General features: G+C 45.5%; 1 protein-coding gene across 1 annotated transcript in view; it reads left to right on the top strand.

Moving 5' to 3' along the window:
- The window catches only part of Col22a1 (collagen type XXII alpha 1 chain), a 245,719-nt gene that overhangs the window by 38,408 nt on the left and 185,779 nt on the right, over nucleotides 1-21,532 (top strand). The window contains exons 4-6 of the mRNA XM_087898834.1: nucleotides 6,162-6,236; nucleotides 12,138-12,249; nucleotides 19,233-19,356. Of these exons, the coding sequence (XP_087754960.1) occupies nucleotides 6,162-6,236; nucleotides 12,138-12,249; nucleotides 19,233-19,356 (311 nt within the window). The remainder of the gene's footprint in view (nucleotides 1-6,161; nucleotides 6,237-12,137; nucleotides 12,250-19,232; nucleotides 19,357-21,532) is intronic.

Raw genomic sequence — 21,532 nt, 5'->3', positions numbered from 1 at the left:
GATCCTGGAGACAGAAGCTGATGCTGAAGTCATGGAAGGGTGCTGTTTCCTGGCTTGCTTCCATGGCTTTGCTAAGCCTGCTTTCTTACAGAACAAAGGACCACCAGCCCAAGGATGGGCACCACCTACCACGGGGTGGACCCACCCCCATCAATCATTAATTAAGAAAACACCTTACAGCCAGATCTTGTGGCGGGATTTTCTCAGTTGAGTTTTCCTCTTTTTCAGACGATTCTAGCTTGTGTCAAGTTGACATAAAACTAGTCAAACAGGCCTGGAAGAAAGACAGAATCAGGACCAGAAATCTCCAAAATATCCAGAGCAGGTATCAGGGGTGGAACTGAGCTAAGAACACAGCATGTGGCCCCTGGGTGGTTGCCTTCTCACATGATCAACAAGTGACCCTTGGATGCGATTTATGCATCTCCCCTATTAGCAACTGGTTCGGCTGTAAATTACTGATAATTATGTTTTTCCTGCAGCTCTGTTCAGAGGATTGCATTAGGGCACATGCATGACTTTGAGATAGTAGCTGCTAGACTATGATTTGTTTTTCTTTTATAGCCAAAGCACTTTCCAAGGCAGGGATCAAATGGATAATGGTTGAAAGTACATATGCTCAAGTTAGACTCCCTGAGCGTGTGTCTACCTCTGCCTCTTAGTGACTTTGTGATTCTGGATAATTTTCTTAATCTCTCTGAGCTTTGGTTTCCCCACGCAGAAAAGCAAATGAGTTTTACTGGTGCAGATTTGGGGAAGAACCATGCCTCTGTAGGTCAGAAGTATTTAAAAGCCAAAGGGTATTTCAGAAGGTAGACAGTCATCTGGATGCTATATAGGCAGGCTTTGGAGGCAGACAAGAGTCCCTGGTCACGAGACCCAGCCTCTAGAGAGGCTGCAGTGTGCTGAGGACCAGATATGGGAGACTATACTAAATCACCACCTGCTAGCAGTGTGAGCCTTGGGCAGTTCCTGCCTTCTGTATACCCCTCTTTGTGTATCTGTAATTAAGGGCCTCTTCTTCAGAAAGCTGTAGTGAGGATGCAATTAAGCATGTTCATGTATTTTACATGCTTCCCAACAGTGTCTGCTGTACAACAAGCCATCTACATATGTCTTTTGGTCCTGGAGATAATTCTTTCCCCCAGTTGAGTAGTGAAGAAACCCACAGACTGCCCACACAGCATACCCAATATTGAACCTGGACACATGGCCACTCCATCCCTGGGAAGCCATTAGGGTTGGAATGCCTACTGATGTTATCTCTAGAGTCGTTGGCCAGGGTATTGTGTCTGCTGCCTCTGTAAGGCAGGACAGCATAGACAGCCTGTAGCTGACCAATGGAAGGGCTGGGCTATATGTCTATGAGTGAGTTGTCCCTTCCCTTTTCCACCTGTTTGCTTGACCACTCGGAACGTCATCATCTCCCTGTGGTCCGCTGCACCCAGCAGTGCCTTCCATGAGGCGGTGAATGAGCAGAAGTCGCTCTGTGTTGTCCTTGTGCGGCCACCAGATGCATGCCCGGCCTCTGTTGTTCCTGCTGATAATCGCCCCTAGGACCTGTCAGCTCCACTACAGGGGTCTAGACTCAAGGTGGCTTTTAATTTAAATACAGGTACACCTCATACCTGGTGAGTTCCCCAAATTTTATTAGATATAATTTTCTGCATTTGTGCAATAGGAACAAATTCTATTGAGGATGGATGGCCATGTGTGTTCAGTTCCAGCCCAGGCAACAGGCACATATTGGGCTCATAACAGTTGTCAGTGCCTCTTTTCCAAACTGGAAGACACGTCCATGAGAAGCAAAGGGTGGTGTGACTGTGTGTCTTACAGAGAAGTCCATGGGTGTGCCAGCATAAAGTGTGGGATGTCATCAACTGTCCCCATTCCATGATAGGCAGAATGGGCCCTTTGTCTGTGTCGTAAACTGAGGGCAAGCAAGTTCAAGGGCTTTTCCAGAGAGACTGAAGTGGGTGTCTAGTGTTCCCCCTTGAGGAAGCCCCTCTGACCAGCTCCTGGCAAGATGGAGCCTGATCTGTGTAAAGACACAAGTGTCCCCGTGTTCTCCTGAAACCATAGGGCATTTGTTTTAAACAATGCAGTGGATAAATATCAGTGTTAGACAGTGAGCCCCTGCTGAGGGAGCAACGACTCTGCAGTCACCCATTTTTATTTTCATGCTTGTAAGAAGGAAATCCAGCCAGCTAAGAACACATTATGTGTCTTTTTGATTCCTTAGCTCTCGTCTCTGCTCTAAGTCCAGAACTATTGCTCAAGTGGATCCCCAGTGGCTATTGGATAAATCCATGTGTATGGGGCAGTGAAGGAACCTTGCTCTTTCAATAGCTCCTCTCCCAGGGGAATAATGCATTGGTCCCCATAACCCATTTCTTCTTCTCACCCATCCAGAAACTTAAACTTTTAAAGAATTCTCTGCCCCAGCATCTTGTGGTATAGCCCAGAAGAAGTGGATTTTTGCAAGTTTGGATGCATTTGATTGCCAAGAAAAAAAAAAACTCAACTGTGGTGACATAACCAATTATAGTAGTCAGATTTTTTTCGCTGTGGGTTGAAAATGCTGTCATTTCTGTAGCCGACAGAAGTAAATGGTAGGGATTATGTTGGTGGCTAAAAGTGAGTGTCACACCCCATTCCAGGGGTCTTGGACCCTAGGATATCATTTTCTCTACTTTCAAAATCATGGTGTGCAGGGCGCCATGAAGACTACAGTCTACCTGCTCATGTTTTCCTTCCAGCTCTGGGGTCAGTGGTTGTTTCTATTTGTACTAAATCAGAGACCTGGGCTGCACCTAGTGGAGACAGTGGACATATGCACTTGAACTACCCTGTGAGATCCAGCTACCCACAGCAGGCACACATGCCCAACAGTGACGTGAGTATTATGCCACCAGCCCAGGAATTTGATCTCTCTCAGGAGGGGGCCTTCTCCAGGGAGGACTGAGTAGGAACGTCACAGCCCACAAGCACCTGAAGGAAAGGAATACAATATGTCCTGTTATCCCTTTCTGTGTCCTTTGATCAGGATGGGTGTCGGGGACATATCTAGGGGTCAGTCTGTCTCTCAGTTGAACAGATAGTGAATTGGAAATTAAACAGGCCATTACCCAAGATGTGGAGGTGTCTTTGTGAAAGGAAGTGGACGATGGCTGAGTTGGACTTGGGGTACCACACCTTCCTGCCCGAAAGCAGGCTGTGTTAGCTACTTTTGTGTCACTGTGGCCTGACGTGGGGAACAATGTTCAGAAGGAAATATTTTATTTTATTTTGTGGTTCCAGAAGGTTTTAGTCCATCATAATAGGGAAGGCATGGTAGAGTTTCTGGCATTGGGAGCCTTTGGGAGAGGCTGTTCATGTCAAAGCTGTTAAGAAGCAGAGACAGCAATGACAATCAGGTATAACCTTCCAAGCCCCCAACTTCTGGAAGTCAGCCACTTCTGCTGGATGGGCTCATACACCCAAAGTTTCCAAGACATCTCAAAACCATGCCACCCGTGGGGGAAAAAGAGTTGGGAATGTGAGCTTCTGGGGTGGATGTCAGATTCAGCTATGACGTGTGTGACCCACAAGGCCCCTGCCATTGTTGGGAAGCCTGGCTGGGGAGCTATTTGGGGAGTTATCTGTGCTAACTTAACCAGATTGGCTATGAATTGCCGCTTGAGCCTCCTGACGGGGCTTAGCAATGGCATGTACTGAGGGCCTTTGGCAGTCTGCTGTTCTTTCAGGAATGGTTCCTTCCTTAAAGCAGTGTGGACAAGTCTGTCTTCCTCAACAAGACACTCAGTTTTTCTGACCTTCAGATTGTCCTTGTCATCTGAGTTTTCAAGCCATGTCCTTCCTTCCCATGGGATATGGGTAGATGTGATCCAGTGACCCATCAGCCTCCAGGGTTTTAGTCACCATCCTGGACAGAGCCACCCGAGTCAACTCCATGGACAGTACAGACTCATTTCAATGACTGGCCATCCCCAGCCTGTCTCTCTGGAGGGGCTGCCAGAGCTAAAACAATTGTTCAGTACCCCACAGCTGCAGGCTCTGCTGGGTGGAGCTGTCTAAATATTGCCCTGTGCCTGTTTGTTCCCTCAGATTTAGTCCCAGACAGACAGCCTGGTGCTGCTTCCAAAATAATGTTTTCCATGTGGCTGTCAGACCTGGTGGTGCCGTATAGGGGATCAGCATTAAAATCCATCCTTCAAAGCAAGGGCAGTCTCACCCATCTGCCCGTGCTGCTGAGCGCTAAACATGCCCCAACAGTCCTGCACTCAAATGTTGATGTCCCCAAATAGGAAAAGTGATCAGTTGCTGCACATAAAATTAATGGGATAGTGAAAATGCCTGGTGGTTAAAATAATAATGCATAATAGCCAGATTGCTTCCTGGGCAGGGCTGGATCACAGGGAGGTGAGCTCACCCTCTGGCATACAGTTCCCACTCGATGAATGGCTCACCGCCCTAGCATTTTCATGTATATGTTCATAGAGACATTTCATATTTCATTCCTCCACAAGTGGGTTTTCCTCAGCCTGTATCTCCTTTGGTTCTCTTTTCCATTTTGCTGAATCTTTTTGTTCGTTAAAAAATATCAGTTCCTTGATAATTTGTACAGTATGTTTTGATCATATTCACCACCACCCTGAACTCCTTCCAGATCTGCTGGCCTTCCCTACCAACCTAAATTTATGTGCTCCTTAAAAAAAAAAAACCAAAAACCAAACCAAAACAAAAAAAAACCTATCAAGTCCAATCAATGCTACACGTATATTCTTGGATGTACAGTCTTTCACTGGAACATGGTCTACTTTCCAGGGGACACCCTCTTAAAGAAAACTGACCCCATCTTTCCCTGAATCTATCCATTTCCACTCAGCTAGGAGTGAGATTTTGTCCCCACTTCCCCTCTCTATGCTGGAGATTTAGTCTGTCTTGAATTTACACAGATTCTGTGCTCGCTGTTACAGCTGCTCTGGGTTCATATAATCAACTGCTCTGCTGTGTCTAGAAAGCACTGTTTCCTGGTAACCATCCATGATCTCTGGATCTTAAAATCTTTCTTCTCTTTTGCAACCATCCCTGAGTCTTGGGAGGAAGGGGTGTGATATAGTCTTCCCCTTTAGGGCTGAGATAATGTCTTCCTCCCTCTGTGTTAGGCAGTTGAAGGCCTCTGTGTTAATTGCTCTTTACAAATAGTAAGAAATTTAGCTTCTCTGATTAAGAGTTGACAGATAATGCATCAGCTTATGGATATTGTGGTAAGTCATTGGGAGTCTTGTTTAATACTATGTTCATTTAACAGAATAATAGCCGAAAGTTCTCTCCTAGGGTCTGTGACCTGTTAACTCATAAGCTCTTAGATCAATAATAGTACCAGGTCTGTGTTTCATCTTGTGGAGTGGAGCTAAAGTCTGTCCGGCTCGTGCCATTATTACAGCAGTGGGCATGTCTTGTCGGAGAAGTCATTAGTGTCACTTAAGGGTCACAGCTGGGCAAGATGGGTGCTGCATTTTCTCCTCTGGTAGCACGCTGGCACTTTCCAGCACCAGCACAGTTAGCCAGTAGGAATGAAGCTTGCAGATCAGTACCAGCATGGTATTTCCGTGTTCTATGACTCAAGTATCTTTAGCAATATGTGTGTGTATGTGTGTGCGTGTGCGCCCCCCCCCACAGGTTTTCAGGTGACTTTTTGAGAGGTCCTCGGAGTTATTTATCTGTCCCTGTGCTCCCTGTTCCTCTACCCTGCCCTTCCATCCTCTATACCTCTTGTTCAATCAATCTTCTTTTAGCCTTTATACCACGGATCATTTCTGTATTTTGTTATTGTTCCTTTGAGAAGAACATTTCTGGGAAAAAATCTCACTGTTCTTGGGCAGGCTAGCAGAAACAACTTGTCCTGGTGTCCCTGTGAGTTCCTTGCAGGTGAAATCAATGCCATGATCCTGTTTAACCCTAGTATGATATTTACTGAGTCAGTGCTTAACAACCACACAAGTACATGGAAGAAGAATTAAAGAATATGGGGCCACCAGCACCCTCTGTGTTCTCCTACTTACTGTAGGTAGAACAGGGCTTGCTGCTCTCACACACTACGGGGATATAGTAAGCATGCTTTCTCAGTTGTCTGTTTCCTCTTGCTTTTTTTTCAGACGTTCTCTGCCCTAGTGTTCGGGTAGAAGGAGACCGCTTTAAACACACCAATGGAGGAAGCAAGGAAATCACAGGTAAGAGTGACTCCAATAGGCAGGATTGCTTTTGTGTACAGCATGCACACGCCAGGGTGTCCTTCCTGGCTCTTCCCTCATTCTCCTCTGTCACCAGTGTCCTGGTGGAATGATTAGAACTGTGCAGGTGGCGGTAATCTCCCAATACGGAGGAGCATCTGTTTTCCTTTTGGTGGGTTGGAGCCTTCCTGAAAATTTTATTACACCAAGTATAACAGGAGTTGGTGAATAAGCAAGCAAATAATAGCAAATTGAGTGAATGGATAAATAAAGACACTTCAGAGAGAAAGGGGGTTGGATCAGCATAATAAATGGATGAGGAACTCAGCAGGTGGGAGAGCAGATGTGTGACTAAAGACTTAAGGCAGAGAGAAGCCATTAAAAGGACTGCCATCTCCAACAACGCCAGGCAGAGAGGCCATGGCAGATTGTGGAGTATGGGGAGTTGATGTACCCATTGCTCACTGTGTTGTGTGATGATTAATTCTCCTGTTGTCAAAAATCCCACTTAGCACTTTGAGTGTGTGGACTGTGTGCTTCTCCTCGGTTTTCCTCACCAGTGTCTGCCCCCTGGCTCTGGGTCCTTTTCTCCATCTGCCCTCCTCCATCTTCCTCAGTTCCAATTTCTGTCATGTGTATAGCTCCCACTTTGGGCAGCCAGCACCTGCGGTCAGGACTGGGTATGGTTCAGACACGTCCAGTCCCAGGAAACCTGTTCTATCCGTGTGCCCCTGTGGACTGCAGCAATGCAACATCTGTAACTTTAAGACTCAAAATCTTTCTAGTAGAAGGCTACTATACCTGTGTGCTCAACACAAACAACATGCAAGGTAGCTGATTCTCCTTGAAGCAACTCCCACCATGATGCTGCAGGGTCAGGTCAGTGCCATATTCCCTGGCCTGGCTTATAGGTCCACAGCAGACCCTGGCTCCCAGAGTTTCCCTGGAGGATCTAGTGTGGTAACCTGCCGAGTAACTGGCTTCATGCCTTAGACGCCTTTGCTCCATCTTGCCCATCAGGCAGCTCCAGTTACACTGCTGGGACTTTTGGAGGAAGCCACAGCAGACAGAGGTGTCCCTCTGTTCTTGCTGATTAGGCCTGTGAAGCACAGTGGATACTCAAGGGGTGCTGTCATTGTCACAGCTGCTTTGTCCGACTCACGAGATGCAGGTGACTTTTACTGTTTCCCTTTGACAACCCAGGTGCTTTGAAGTCTGCGTGTTTGTAGCTGAGCCTCTCTGCCCAGAGTGGGAAACTATTACACAGTTTGAAATTAGATGTGTCCACTTTGTCCCTCGGTGATTCCCCAGCGATGCTGTCAGACAATCCTGCAAGGGGAATGTGCCTACTCAGTTCTATGCCGGACGTCTCCCTTTGTAGTCCTTTCCAAAGCCCATTCGTACCTGGTTGCTTTGTGTGCATTTGGCTTTGCGAGCCACATGCTTTGAGAACAGCATCTCCCAGGTAATTAATTATTCAAGAAGTATTGGGACATATATTTTAGATCAGGCCGCCACTTGCCAGCTAGGTGACTGTAGATCAAATTCCTAATTTCTTTGAACCTTAAGTTTTTCCACTGTACAAAAGGGGGTCTGAAGAGCGGCTCTGAGAGTCCTCAGTTCTAATAACTTCAGTGCCGGTGCTCAGTCACCAGAAGTGCCATGCAGCCTACCTGAACAGTGGCCAGGGTCTCCCTTTATATGGTCAGCTGAGTTGTGGGTGAGGCCCTGCATTCAAGAACTGCTGGCTTATCTCAGGATGTCTGTTCTTGTAGTCAGTTTATCACCTCAGAGCTTTTCAGTTTCCTCAGTTTCCTCCCAGCCCTTATTTATTTCAGGCAAATTGATCCCTGTTAGGTTTCAAGCCTGGGACTTTTTCCATGTTTCTTTTTCCTTTATGCCTCTCTCTCTCTCTCTCTCTCTCTCTCTCTCTCTCTCTCTCTCTCTCTCTCTCATTTAGTCCCTGGTTTGATCCCAGGTTTCAGCATCAAATGAATGGGAAAAGGAGAAATAAAAACGAAAGGAAACAGGACTAGGTATGATGGAGGAAGTTTGTTATAGATATATGGGAGAGCATAGCCAGAAGCAGGGGCCTCTGAAAGAGTCCAGAGTATACGTGAGCTGTGCAGTGTGAGGAAATGCGTAGGGCAAGGAGAGAAGGGAAAGACGGGAATCAGGTGCAGCAGCCAGGAGGCCCAAAAGTACAAAGGGAGACAAGGGTAACCAAAATGGCTAGGTTATATAAGGAAGAGCAGTCCAACCTCCTAGGCTGGAGAGTGTAGGGTGGTGGGGGAGTGTAAGCCAGGAGGGCCCTGTAACAGGTAAGGACTGAGGGATGCTGGGAGAATCTGGAGGCCAGGTCTGTTTTGATATGCTAAGTAGGCCCTTCAGCTATTTGTCCCAGGTTTGAAGCCTCACAATACCATTTATCACCTAGTTAAATGCTCGGTGTTTGAAGTTTTTGAATGAAACAGGCTCAGTAAAGAAAATAGTCTCTTGCAGTAAAAAGGAAAAATTTATTCCAAACTGCCTAGGCTGTCTCTTGAAAATCAGAGAGAAGCAACAGGGGGTGAGGGTGGTGCTTTCCCAGGGTTTTAAGGGAGCAGGTACCTGGGAGGAGGGAGGCCTGTAACCTGAGGTGGAAGACTTTGAAGTATATAACAGGTACTTGTGAGTAGGGATTGAAGGAGTTTAAATGCTAGCATATATCTTGATATGCTAATAGGCAGCACAGGCGTATGTTAATGAAGGATCAGAGGTCCCTTTTGACAGAGATAAGAAGAACACTTCCTTTAAGCAGGTAGGCACTGTTTTTTGTTTTTTCGTTTTGTTTTGTTTTTTTGTCTTTTGTTTTTTTTCCAAGTCCGTGAGGGGAATGCTGGGTACCTCTGCCCATAGATGAGTTCAGATTTTAGGGACATCCAGTTCTTACTCTAAGTGGGCTGGGGAGTACTCTAACTCCTGTCCACCCCAAATGCTAGAGACCTCAGTTGCATGTCACTAGTTTTCCTGCAGCTCATGGATTTCATAGGGACTCCCCAGGATCCCTCCTTGCTGGGGGAGGTGGCTGCTCTGTGCTCTGCCTTTCTGGTCATTTTTTGGAGCCTGGTCCTGCCTGGTCAGGGTGATAGTGGTGATGTTGTCTGTAAGCTTCAAGGCTCCCTTCAGTCTCCAGAGAGAGCTGGTGATATCCTCAGAGTGGTTACTGGGCTCTGGCTACCTTCAGGGACCTACGTCATCATCAGATTTAAATATCATCTCAGTTCGGTAAGAAGTTGTCCCCCTCTCTTTCTAGTTCAGGAAAAAGGCTCAGCAACGTAAGATAGCTTCCTCAGTGTGTGTGGGCAGAGGATGCTTTGGCTTCACTAAACATAGTGAGTGCCTGTAGCATGTCTTTCCCCTCACATGGTGGACAGGGAGTGACTTATTCTACCTTGTCAGCTCATATCTCCAGGTGTGCTCACTGAGCTAAGGGCTCCTTTGCTGCATGTACCCTGGGCATTCAAATTCACTATTACACGGGAAGTACAGTGTTTAACTACACCATGATAAATATTGTTATTACTGAAATTACAATGAAATTACCTGGCACGAGTGAGAAGGAAATACGGAGCAAGCAACAAACGCGCTTAGGAGTTTATTAGAGGGGGTGTGTACAGGCCTGGGGAATCGGTGTGCAGAGAGAGAGAGAGAGAGAGAGAGAGAGAGAGAGAAAGAAAGATGACGCGTCCAAAATTTTAAAAGCTGCCTAGCGTATGTGTATAGGGGGTTGGCATGACCATGTCATACGCAGATGACGGGCTCATGCATGTGCCCAAGTGCTTAGCTGAATCACAGTGGATATAACCATGCATACAAGCACATGGGTGGGGGGGCGAGGGAGGGGACAGGACGGGGCTTTAACATGCAGGCACTTCTGCCTGAGGGCTTGTCTGCATGTGCATGGCTCTGGAACCCAAAAGTGCAGCCTTATTTTGTGGCTGAATAATTACAATAGCCACGATAAATAGTTATAGGCCCTAAAAGCACGAAAGATGACCAGTTTCAACCTCACACAGCTTACAGATGGGGGAATTGTTGTCTAGGGAGAAAGTGAGTCAGTCAGTTTCCCAGGAACCAGTGTTGGGGAGACCCACCTTACCCCCTCCATCTGCTAATTTTCTCCAGAGCTTATTATGGGAAAGGAAGTGCTCATACTCACCCAGGGCTAAGGGTTGTGTAGAGCATCTGATATATCGTCAGCATTTGCTGTGGTCTTCCATGCCTTTTCAGTTAAAACTCAAAGTGAGCCATACAGTGTCATGGGCTCCCATGTCTGAATTGAATCCCATGGTCAGCCGCTAGAACGGGTTCTGCTCTCTGGAGGCTTGGTGGGCCTAGGCTGGAGGGCTTTCCAACTCTCCAGATTGGCCAAGGCAGCTTGGTTGGAGCATCTTCCTAGGTTTTGATCTGATGGATTTGTTCAGTGTGAAGGAAATCTTGGGGAAGAGAGAAAACGGAGCCCAGAGTTCCTATGTGCGGATGGGTTTGGTTCCTTCCCTGTGGTGCAGAGAACTGAGTGAGTGAATGCCCTGCAGGTGGTGGTGACAATCGCTACTGAATGTTGCACAACTCAGGGTCTCGTGACATTGTCAGAACAGCCTCATCTGCTAGGCATCACGGCATCCTCACTGTCCTCTGAGCAGTAACCAGAGGCCTCTGCTGGCCACAAACCATGCCAGATTCCCATAAATAGGTATCTGAGACGATTTAGACTCCCATCTCCATACTCAACACTCCCTGAGTCCAAAGCCCCCAGACATAGCTTTTACTTTACGCAGACAGGGGATCTCAGTCATCTCTTAATAGAAATCAAAGCAAGCTCAAGTACCCACTGTTCACTAATGCAATCCTGCAAAGGCAATTTATGTCTCTCGCGTTTCACTCTTTAAAACCATGAGATTCCAAAGCTACAGACAGCAGCCTAAGCAAGTTCCAAGGGAAAGGCATTAATGTGGCCGCAGGAAGGAAAGCCTTAAGTCGTGAGTGTGCCTAACTGAAAGCAGCGGTTCTCAACCTGTGGGTCACACCCTTTGGAAAACCTCTATCTGCCAAAATATTGACATTATGACTCACAATAGTAGCAAAATTACAATTATGAAGTGACAGTCAAAATAATCTTATGGTCTGGGGTCTCCAGAACATGAGGAACAGTGTTAAAGGGTCACAGCATTAGGAAGCTGAGAACCGCTATTCTAAAAGGTCTACATGTGCATTTGAGCTTCTAGAACACAGAGGTTCCCACAGCAGGGGAAACCCAAACACCTTCATGTGTCTTGTAGTTAACTATGATCCAGGGTGCTCATGGCTCTCACATTCCAGTGTGGTGGTCAGTGACTTCAGTCCCCAGTGCCTTATCCTGGCATTGGACTTGAAGCTACAAGGCTCATGGCTCAGCTGCGCCTGTCTTCCCAATATGTATTCTTATATCTAAGCCCTCACCCCTGGAGGAAGGGTGGGTAGGCTAACTTTGAAGAGCGTAAAGTAGCTCTTTTTGTGGTCATTGGAAAGAAAATGGCCCCCAAAGAGAGTGGCACTATTAGGAGGTGTTGCTTTGTTGGAGTCGGTGTGGCTTTGGTGGAGGAAGTATATCACTGTAGTGGTGGATTTTGAGGCCTCATAGATGCTCAAGCCATGCCCAGTGTCTCAGACCACTTCCTGTTGCCTGTGAGTCAAGATGTAAGAACTCTCAGATCCTTCTCCAGCACCATGTCTGCCTGCACACGGCCACGCTTCCCGCCATGGCGATAGTGGACTAAACCTCTGAACCGTAAGTGAGCCACCACGGTTAAATGGTACCGTTCATGTGTCTCTCATCTTCTTCCTCTGCTGAACTCACTCCCAGCTCTTCTGTGCACACAGGTTTCGATCTGATGGATTTGTTCAGCGTGAAGGAAATCTTGGGGAAGAGAGAAAACGGAGCCCAGAGTTCCTATGTGCGGATGGGTTCCTTCCCCGTGGTGCAGAGAACCGAGTGAGTGGTCGTTTCTCCTTCCGGGACTTCTGCACGCTCTGGGAAAGCAGGGTGCAGCCAGCCACAGCTGCCCACTCAGCACCGAGCTGAGCAGTACCGCAGCTAAGTAGCGCCTGGTGAAGGTTACACTGAGATGACAGAACTTACCTGCTCATCTGGGAGGTTAAGGGCTCTTTGCAGCTCCTTGATCAATGCGCTAATGACTTTCTCATCATTTCGTGCTCATCTGTTCATTTGACACTAAGCAGCCATTTGTGGATGCAGCTTTCTTTCAGCTCATTAAGGATCAGCCATTTTAGGGTTATCACTGAAGCACGATTTGTAAAAGCTCAGGGTCAGAAATTGGGGGTCAACCTGAAGATCCGAAAAGTAAAACAGTCAGCCCCTAGCTCTTACCTTGACCTCAGTCTGAAATGGCCATCCTGCCTCCAGGAATCTCAGAAGGAGACTGTGTGACTGAGAACTGTTTCCTCCCATTTTATAATCCTTTCTAGGGCTGGGATTAAAGGCGTGCACCACCATCATTAAAGGCATGTACCACAGGTTCTATGGAAACTAGTGTGGTTACTGGGATTAAAGGTGTGTGTTACCACAATCTGGTCTGGAAGGCTGACCAGTGGGACTGTTTTACTCTCAGATCTTCAGGCAGTCTTTATTTATTAAAAAAAAAAACAGTTAAAATCCACTATATATCATCCTATAGCACCTCCTATGGACCAGCCATGGCCTCCCCTAGCTGATGTCTTTCTCTTACAATCCTGTAATGTTTTTGGTCAGTGAAGATCCAGTTTCCATGTTGTCTGGGTGCCTTGTTTATACATTACAAATTGCGTGAGTTTTCTTCTATTCCCACCTGATGTGAGCATCCCTGCTTTGTGATGGAGAGAAGCTATGCTGCAAGCATTCACCTCTCTGCAGTTCCAGTGAAGGGCTGAAGGTGATCCCAACGATGAGTGGAGACACAGTGGTCACTGGGGGCATACAAATGGTCTGAAAACTAGGATGCTCCTGCATCATCTGATCCATTTTCCATCTTGTAACTCTTTAATTGCTTCTGTGTTTTCTTAAACTCGGAGGCCAGAAAGGGCAGACTGACATTCGCAATCACCATAGGAGTCTCACGTCTTGACCCAAGCCTCCTTTGTCAACTCCTGTATGTTTAGAGAATTCCAGGCACCTCCTCCTACTGCCAGGCCTTTGTTGGTGTCCCTCACTCTTGTCTGGATACCTGCTCTGCACCACCTTCAAGTATAGTACAACTGCTGGGCTTTAGCTACTGCTCTTGGGAAACCTCCACCTTTAGTTGAACCGTCCCTTCCTATACTCTCCGTACAGCACAGTCCTGTATTGAGTGTAGTGAGCTTTGTCATCTTTGCTGCTTCTTTTGCTTTGAGAGAGACCTAAGTATTGGTCCCTTCCAGAGTCATGTTGTAGAATTAATCACTGCCTGTAGCAGGGGGTTGGTGGCTCTCTCCTGAGAGCATGAATTAGATTGCAGTGAGAGAAGGTCAGATTTCAGCTACCCATGGTGAACTATAAACACAGCCTGGAGCACAGCATTGAGATCAACATGTGTTCTCCGAGTGCCGACTGTGCATTAGACTGTAGCATCACCTCAGCCAGAGCTCCAAACCTGCATTCCCTGAGAGTAAAGGAGAATGAGGCACATGACTCTTCTCCGAGCTTTATCTTTTCACCTGTGGAACAGAGACTGCACTCTGATCTCCTAGGTACTGAGCATCCTCTTCTGCAGCGGTGCATGGATGCTTGGGTTGATGTGAGTCACCTGGTCCAAGGCTCGCTTAGAGGATGTAAGGATGGTCAGGCTCCAGACTACACTCTCGCTCCACCCTTTCTCATGATTTCACCAGCGACACAGCTCAGACCCGAAATAATCACACAGAAACTATATTATTTAAATCACTGCTTGGCCCATTAGCTCTAGCTTCTTGGCTAACTCTTGCATCTTAATTTAACCCATCTCCATTAATCTGTGCATCACCACGAGGTAATGGCATACCAGCAAAGTTTTAGCACATCTGTTTCTGGCAGAGGCTCCATGGCTTTCCCTGACCCTGTCTCCTTCCTCCCAGCATTCAGTTTAGTTTTCCCCACCTACCTCTGTTTCCCTATAGCTCTGCTATAGGCCCAAAGCAGTTCCTTTATTAACCAATGATATTCACAGCATACAGAGGAAAATTCCACATCACTACTCAGAAAAAGAAAAGCATCATATGTGATTTAAGCATGTAGGAAAATTCACTGGAGAAGGAATGAAAAGGCGAGTGTTATACAGATGTGGTGGATGCCTCACAGAGGGCCCTTCCTGTTGCTGGAGATGTCTTGAGCTCCTGGGACACCTGTCAATCAGAAGAGCATCTTTAGGCTTTTACTCTATAGAATAGAGGACTGGGCACAGCTTCTGAGTGATGAGTTTAGCTTATGTGACACGAGCATTTTCCTGAGTGGGGATCACTGTGTGATCTGTTTCATATAGCAGAGCTTCACAACTCAGACATCCCAAGAAAGGGTAGCTTCCTCCACTTTCTAATGCTTTGAAATGTCTTCATCCTTACACACACATTTAATTTGCAGGCTAATTTCATTCATAATGAAAAAAGAGATGCCACTTTCAACATTACTCAATTCTTTAACACGTAAAGGGAATTATTACACATCTTCATTTGATTCTCACTATAATAGAAGGTGAGCAGGGCAGGAATTGCTCTCATTTATCAGGTACAATATCTGAGCCCCTAAGGAAGACAATCACTTGTTAAAATTTCACAGATAAGAGGGAACAGAAACTAGCCTCATGGTCAGGTAATTGAAGTCCAAAGCCTTGTTCTTTGCTCTGCAATCTCATATCTACTATGTTTTTGATGGAAAGAATTGTTCTTTGGATTTCCCACCCTTGATTAAAGTTATTCAGTCCACAAGAGTATTTGTGCATTGCTCTGTCTCTGCTTACTTGCCTGTCTGTCTTTCTCTCTCTCTGTGTATGTGTATGTGCATACACACATTATATTCATACACACATCTTTTGGTTGGATGTACATACTTGTCTATGTCTGTTGAGATAATTCAAAATTATAGGTGAAAGCTGTTTTCAGAGAGAGAACAATAGATGGATTCATGAAGAACAAAATGAACAGAAAGGGAAAAGTGTCTTAGGTGGGGACATCCTGTCTCTTTCTACGTGCATGGTGATTAAAGAAGTTTCTAGTTCCTGAAGGAAGTCTAGGTGCTGAAGGTGACAGGCTCTTTTCCTCCTTTCTGTACATGATCCTCAATGATGTCTTAGACCAGAGGATGATATCGAACAACTGGGTCACCTCTCAGCTTGGATCTGTGAGAGGAGAGTCAGCGAGGACCAATCTGAACTCATAATTTCTGTAACTATGTGAAGGATCCCTGAGGATCTGCAAATCTAAGAACCAGGAACCCAGACGCCTCCCCACTTCCCTTCCTGGATGTCTGGCCAGACAGCCTCCATCTCCTCCAGCAGCAAAATCCATGCTATGCGTGTTCCCAGAGGCAGTTTTCCACCCCCAGGGTAGACTTTGGCTCCTTCCTGGCCAAATTCTACAGAAGGAAGGAACAGTTGTCTGGTGGTTAAGAGAAAAACTATGGAGAGCCCAGACTCTCTGGGTGTGAACTCTGTCTGCTGTACCTCCTTGAGTTAACCCCAAGGAGTCCTGGTGCCCTGACCTACAATGCAAAGACCAAAATACATCCTTCACAAGTTATTTCCAGGGTGGAATGAGATGAAGGCTCACTGTCCTCCTTTAAGTTTCGCAAAGTACTCAATTTAAAATCAAGTCTTAGATGATTTTTTTAAAAAAGAAAACTATCTTTTTTTTATTTCACATACCAATTCCACTTCCCACTCTCTCCCCCCCTCTCATCTGCTCCACCTATTCCCTCCCTATCCACTCCTCAGAGAGGGTAAGGCACATTGCTTTGGGGGAAGGTCCAAGACCCTCCCTATTCTATCTAGGCTGAGCAAGGCATCCATCCAGAGAGAATAGCTTCCAAAAAAGCCAGTACAAGCAGTAGGGATAAATCCTAGTGCCACTGCCAGTGACTCCACAGTCTGCCCCAACCATACAACTGTCAACCACACACATTTCAGAGGGTCTAGATTGGACCTGTGCTGTTACCTTACCTATCTGGTTGGAGTTGGTGAGCTCCCATTAGCTCAGGTAGACTGTTTCAGTCAGTGTACCCATCATGGTCTTGACCTCTTTGCTCATATTTTCATTTCTCCCACTCTTCAGCTGGACTTCGGGAGCTCAGCAGTTCTCCAATGCATTTCTCTGCCTCTGCTTCCATCAGTTGCTGGATGAAAGTTCTATGGTGATATTTAAGATATTCATCAGTCTGACTACAGGGCAAGGCCAGTTTAGGCACTCTTTTCTCTATTGCTTAGGGTCTTAGCTGGAAATTTCTCTAGTGTTAGGCTTCTTGCTAACGCCATGATAGCTCCCTCAATCAAAATATCTCTTTCCTTGCTCTTGTCTCTGTTCTTCCTCTATCTGGACTATTCCAGTCCCTCAAGTTCTCCTCCCCCCTCCCTTTCTCCTCTTGTCTTCACATTCTGCCCTCCATACTACCCCCATTCCCATGCTTTCATTCTTGTCAGGAGATCCTGTCTGCTTCCCCTTTAGAGGTGGATCTATGTATGCTTTTCTTAGGGTTCATCTTATTACCCAGCTTCTCTAGGATCATAAACTGTAGCCTCAATATCCTTTGCTTTTCAGCTAGTATACACTTATGAGTAAGTACATACCATGTTCATCTTTCTGGATCTGGGTTACCTCACTCAGGGGGGTTTTCTCTAGTTCCAGTCATTTGCATGCAAATTTCAAGATGTCATTGTTTTTTATCACTGAGTAATATTCCATTGTATAAATATACCACACCTTCTCCATCCATTCCTGGGTAGAGGGGCATCTAGGTTGTTTCCAGGTTAGGGCTATTACAAATAATGCTGCTATGAACATAGATGAGCAAATGTCCTTGTAGTATGATTGAGTATCTTTTGGTTATATGCCCAAGAGTGCTATTGCTGGGTCATGAGGTAGGTTAATTCCCAATTTTCTGAGAAACTGATTTCCAAAGTGGTTGTACAAGTTTGCATTCCCACCAGCAATAGAGGAGTGTTTGTTCCCCTTACTCCACATCCTCTCCAGCATAAGCTATCATTGGTGTTTTTGATCTTAGTCGTTCTGACTGGTGTAAGATGATATTTCAGAGTTGTTTTAATTTGTATTTCTCTAATGGCTAAGGATGTTGAACATTTTCTTAACTGTCTTTTGACCATTTGAGATTCTTCAGTTTAGAATTCTCTGTTTAGTTCTGTACCCCATTTTTTAATTGAGTTATTTGGAATTTTGATGTCTTATTATTTCTTGAGTTCTTTATATGTTTTGGAAATCAGTCCTCTGTCTGATGTGGAGTTGGTGAAGATCTTTTCCCATTTAATAGGCTGCCTTTCTGTCTTATTGACAATTCCTTTGTTTTACAGAAGCTTCTCAGTTTCAGGAGGTCCCATTTATTTATTGATGCTCTCAGTGTCTGTGATATTGGTGTTATATTTAGGAAGTGGTCTCCTGTACCCATGCATTGAAGGGTACTTCCCACTTTCTCTTCTATCAGGTTCAGTGTGGCTGGATTTATATTGTGGTCTTTAATCCATTTGGACTTGAGTTTTGTGCATAGGGTTAGATATGGATCTATTTTCATTTTATGCATGTTGCCATCCGGTTATACCAGCATCATTTATTGAAGATGCTTTCTTTTTTTCTGTTGTATAATTTTAGCTTTTTTGTCAAAAATCAGGTGTTCATAGGTATGTGAATTAATATTTGTGTCTTTAATTTGATTTATTGGTCAACCTCTCTATTTTTATGCCAATACCAAGCTGTTTTTATTACTGTAGCTCTATAATAGAGCTTAATGTCAGAGATGGTGATTTCTCCGGAAGTTCCTTTTTTGTACAGGATTGTTTTGTCTATCGTTGTACTTTGTTTGTTTTTCCATATGAAGTTGAGTATTGCTCTTTTGAAGTCTGTGAAGAATTGTATTGTATTTTGAGGGGGATTGCATTGAATCTATAAATTGCTTTTGGTAGGATTGCCATTTTTGTTATGTTGATCCTACCTATCCAAGAGCAAGGAAAATCTTTCTGTTTTCTGGTATCTGGCTCTGTCTGTGACATGGGTGAAGATGGAAGGAGAGGTGGCCCAAGGTGCTCTGGGCAGGCACAGCATGACGGGCCTTTGGACCTCCATAGTACCTGAAGTTGTGTAAGAGGGTGTCCTGTGTCTCAGTGACAGTGCCATATGACCTGCATGGTTCATAAATGGCAGAAGCTTCTTAAAAAGATAGAGCTTTGTTGTCTAAGGTCAGGTCTTCATCGATGGTGTCTTCTCATGGTAATATCACATGACAGAAATGCTGAACAATGCCGAGGGGCCTCTCTTACAAGGGCACTTATCTGTTACAAGGTTCCACTCTCAAGGCCTGAAAATCCTCTACTACCTAGGCATTAGGATTTTAGCACATGGTTTTTGTAAAGGCATACCCTGATACCATAGCTACTTGGTATAGAATCCCTGGTAAAAGAAACACGGGAACAGGACAGGAGAGGTGAAGGCTGGAATTCTCCAGTGCAAGCATTCCTCAGGGAGGGTCACCTAGCACTTACTGGCTGTCAGTCTTCAGGAGGATGGGGATCCAGTAGATGAGCACTCAGGGTTGAGGCAAAGGCAGTGAAGTGGCCACAGTGCTTTTCGATAAAGTCTCACTAAGACACCGGTCTTAGTAAGAGGCACCAATATAACTGGGAGGGTGCTGTGGGCATCCTTGGGGGTCACACTGTCAGGACTCAGTAGCTGAACAGACATGGAAGCTTCCTTGACCAGCTTCCCATTCTTCTCACTAATCCTGGAACCATCTGTCAATCTCTCTGTTCTCAGGGATGTCTTCCCCCAAGGTCTGCCTGATGAGTATGCCTTTGTCACAACCTTCCGGTTCCGGAAAACATCTCGGAAAGAAGACTGGTACATCTGGCAGGTCATCGACCAGTATGGCATCCCACAGGTATGGGTAATGCTGCCTAACTTTGGGGCAAGTGCTGTGTCCTCCTCCCAGGAAATACTCTTGACCACTGTGTTTTCAGCAAGATGCTCGGTCCTGGGCCTAGGCAGAAGGGGGTCAATTCCATGGAGCCCCAAAGAACCTGTAGGTTCAGTTACTCTTTCCTCCATGGTTAAACCTTCTAAGTTACCGTCCTCTGAGGAATTTCTACCTAAACAGAAAAGTGATCATCTGCTCTGTAGTCTTATGGCACCTTGTCTGTTGGTGACCTCATATAGTGCAAGAAACTGGTTCAATAGTCAGGATCAGGTGGACCTGACCAAATATTGTATCACCTTCTTTCTTGGTGTGGAACATGGAGTAGGATTGCCCATGAGTCTTAGTTCCCTTAGCTTGAAAGTGGAAAATGACAATACTTATCAAGGACTATGGGTAAAAGAGTCAGGTGTTAATAAAATCACTTTTGCAAAGCACCCAGCAGAGTCTGATGTGTAATAGGATCAATCACGAGTAGATCTCTTGTATCACTGAAGGTTGTTCTCGGTTTCCTCACGTGTGAATTTCCAAATGCTTGTCTTACTGACCTATAAAGTATCAACTTTCAGTTGGGCAGTTCCTCAACAGCATGCGGCCCAATGAGGAAGGGCAGATCTCAAAGCCAAGTTCATCGACACAGGGCATCAGTCTGAGAGGAATGCAATAACTGTTCTCAGTGCTCAAAGGCCTGAGCTCTTAGCTTTGTACACACACACACACACACACACACACACACACACACACACACACACACACAAACACACACACATATGTGTATATGTGTATATGTATATATATATATATATATATATATATATATTTCCAATGAGAGGACAAAGCTTAGAGCTCAGGCCTTTGCATATATATACATATATACACATACATATATGTATGTATTTACATGTATATATGCATACATGTAGACATTCTCACTTTCAACTGGGAGGAACTCTTCTTGATTTTCATATGGGGCTAAAACAAAACAAAACGAATTTCCACGGAATTGGACTCCAGCAATCATAATCATGGACTGTGGTCCGAGACAAACAACTGCAGCCGCTTCTTGTTCCCCTCTCTTGGATCACGATCACCTCCTTCTAAGTGCTCCTCTTCAATTCTCTCTCTCTCTCTTCCTTTCCCCATCATTTCGCAAAATAAGTAAATGCAATGACACAATTGAGGTGCTAAGAATGTAGTGAGGAGAAGGGAATAATGGCAAGGATATTCAGCCACTACTTTTAATCTAATCTAACAGAATAGAATATGATTTAGTCTAACAGAATATGATTTATTCTAGCAGAATAGACTAGGGTAGAATAGAGTAGAAGAGAAGTAAAAATGAAGATAGGATAGGATAGAATAGAACAGAACAGAACAGAACAGAACAGAACAGAACAGAACAGAACAGAATAGAATAGAATAGAATAGAATGGAATAGGATTGACTCCTGTGGTCAGAGATAGCCTTAGCATTGCTCTTCACTGCTCACTGGCGCAAACCTGCTCATAGCACAATTCAGATGACTCAACAATTCTTAATGCAGCAAGCCCTCCTCAATACCCTGCATATAGGTTGGTTCTACCATACCCATTTCAGAATAAGACATAGAAATGTCACAAGAAGCTCAGGAATTGGCCTCAGTTTGCACAAGTAGTAAAAGCAAAAGTTGAAAATTGGACTCAAACAGTTAAGGCCCTGAGTCTGTGCTTTAGTTCTCAGCCTGTCTAGGCCTTCCAGTCCTGTTGAATAACTCTGCCGTAGCATCTGTGGTCACACTGAGGTGCAAACTCGTTTTCAGTGTTAGCCATGGAGGGATCCAGTTTCCTCTGCGTGGGAGACTAAAGGCATTGACAGACTTCTGTTGGCTCTGGGTTCCTGCTCACCACCACTGCCTGTTAGCCATAGATTTGCTTCTCCAGTTTCTCTGGTCTGGCAGGGTGGTACTGGGCACCTGCCATTACATTCTTGTGGGGTGAGACCCTAACACCCCCACAGTCTCGGTCTTTTCTTTCATGGCATTTGCAGAGCTTTGTGCTTTCTGTCTGCCACGTCTGCTGATGCCCTCCTGTTGGAGTCACCAGGCTGTAGACATAGCTTGAAAACAGAGCCACCGCCATTTGTTGATGCGTCTGAGAGATGAAGC

This window comes from Myodes glareolus, chromosome 19 (assembly GCF_982192425.1).
Source record: "Myodes glareolus chromosome 19, mMyoGla1.1, whole genome shotgun sequence".
NCBI classification, from domain to species: Eukaryota; Metazoa; Chordata; class Mammalia; order Rodentia; family Cricetidae; genus Myodes; species Myodes glareolus.
This window is presented reverse-complemented; position numbering and strand designations above follow the sequence as displayed.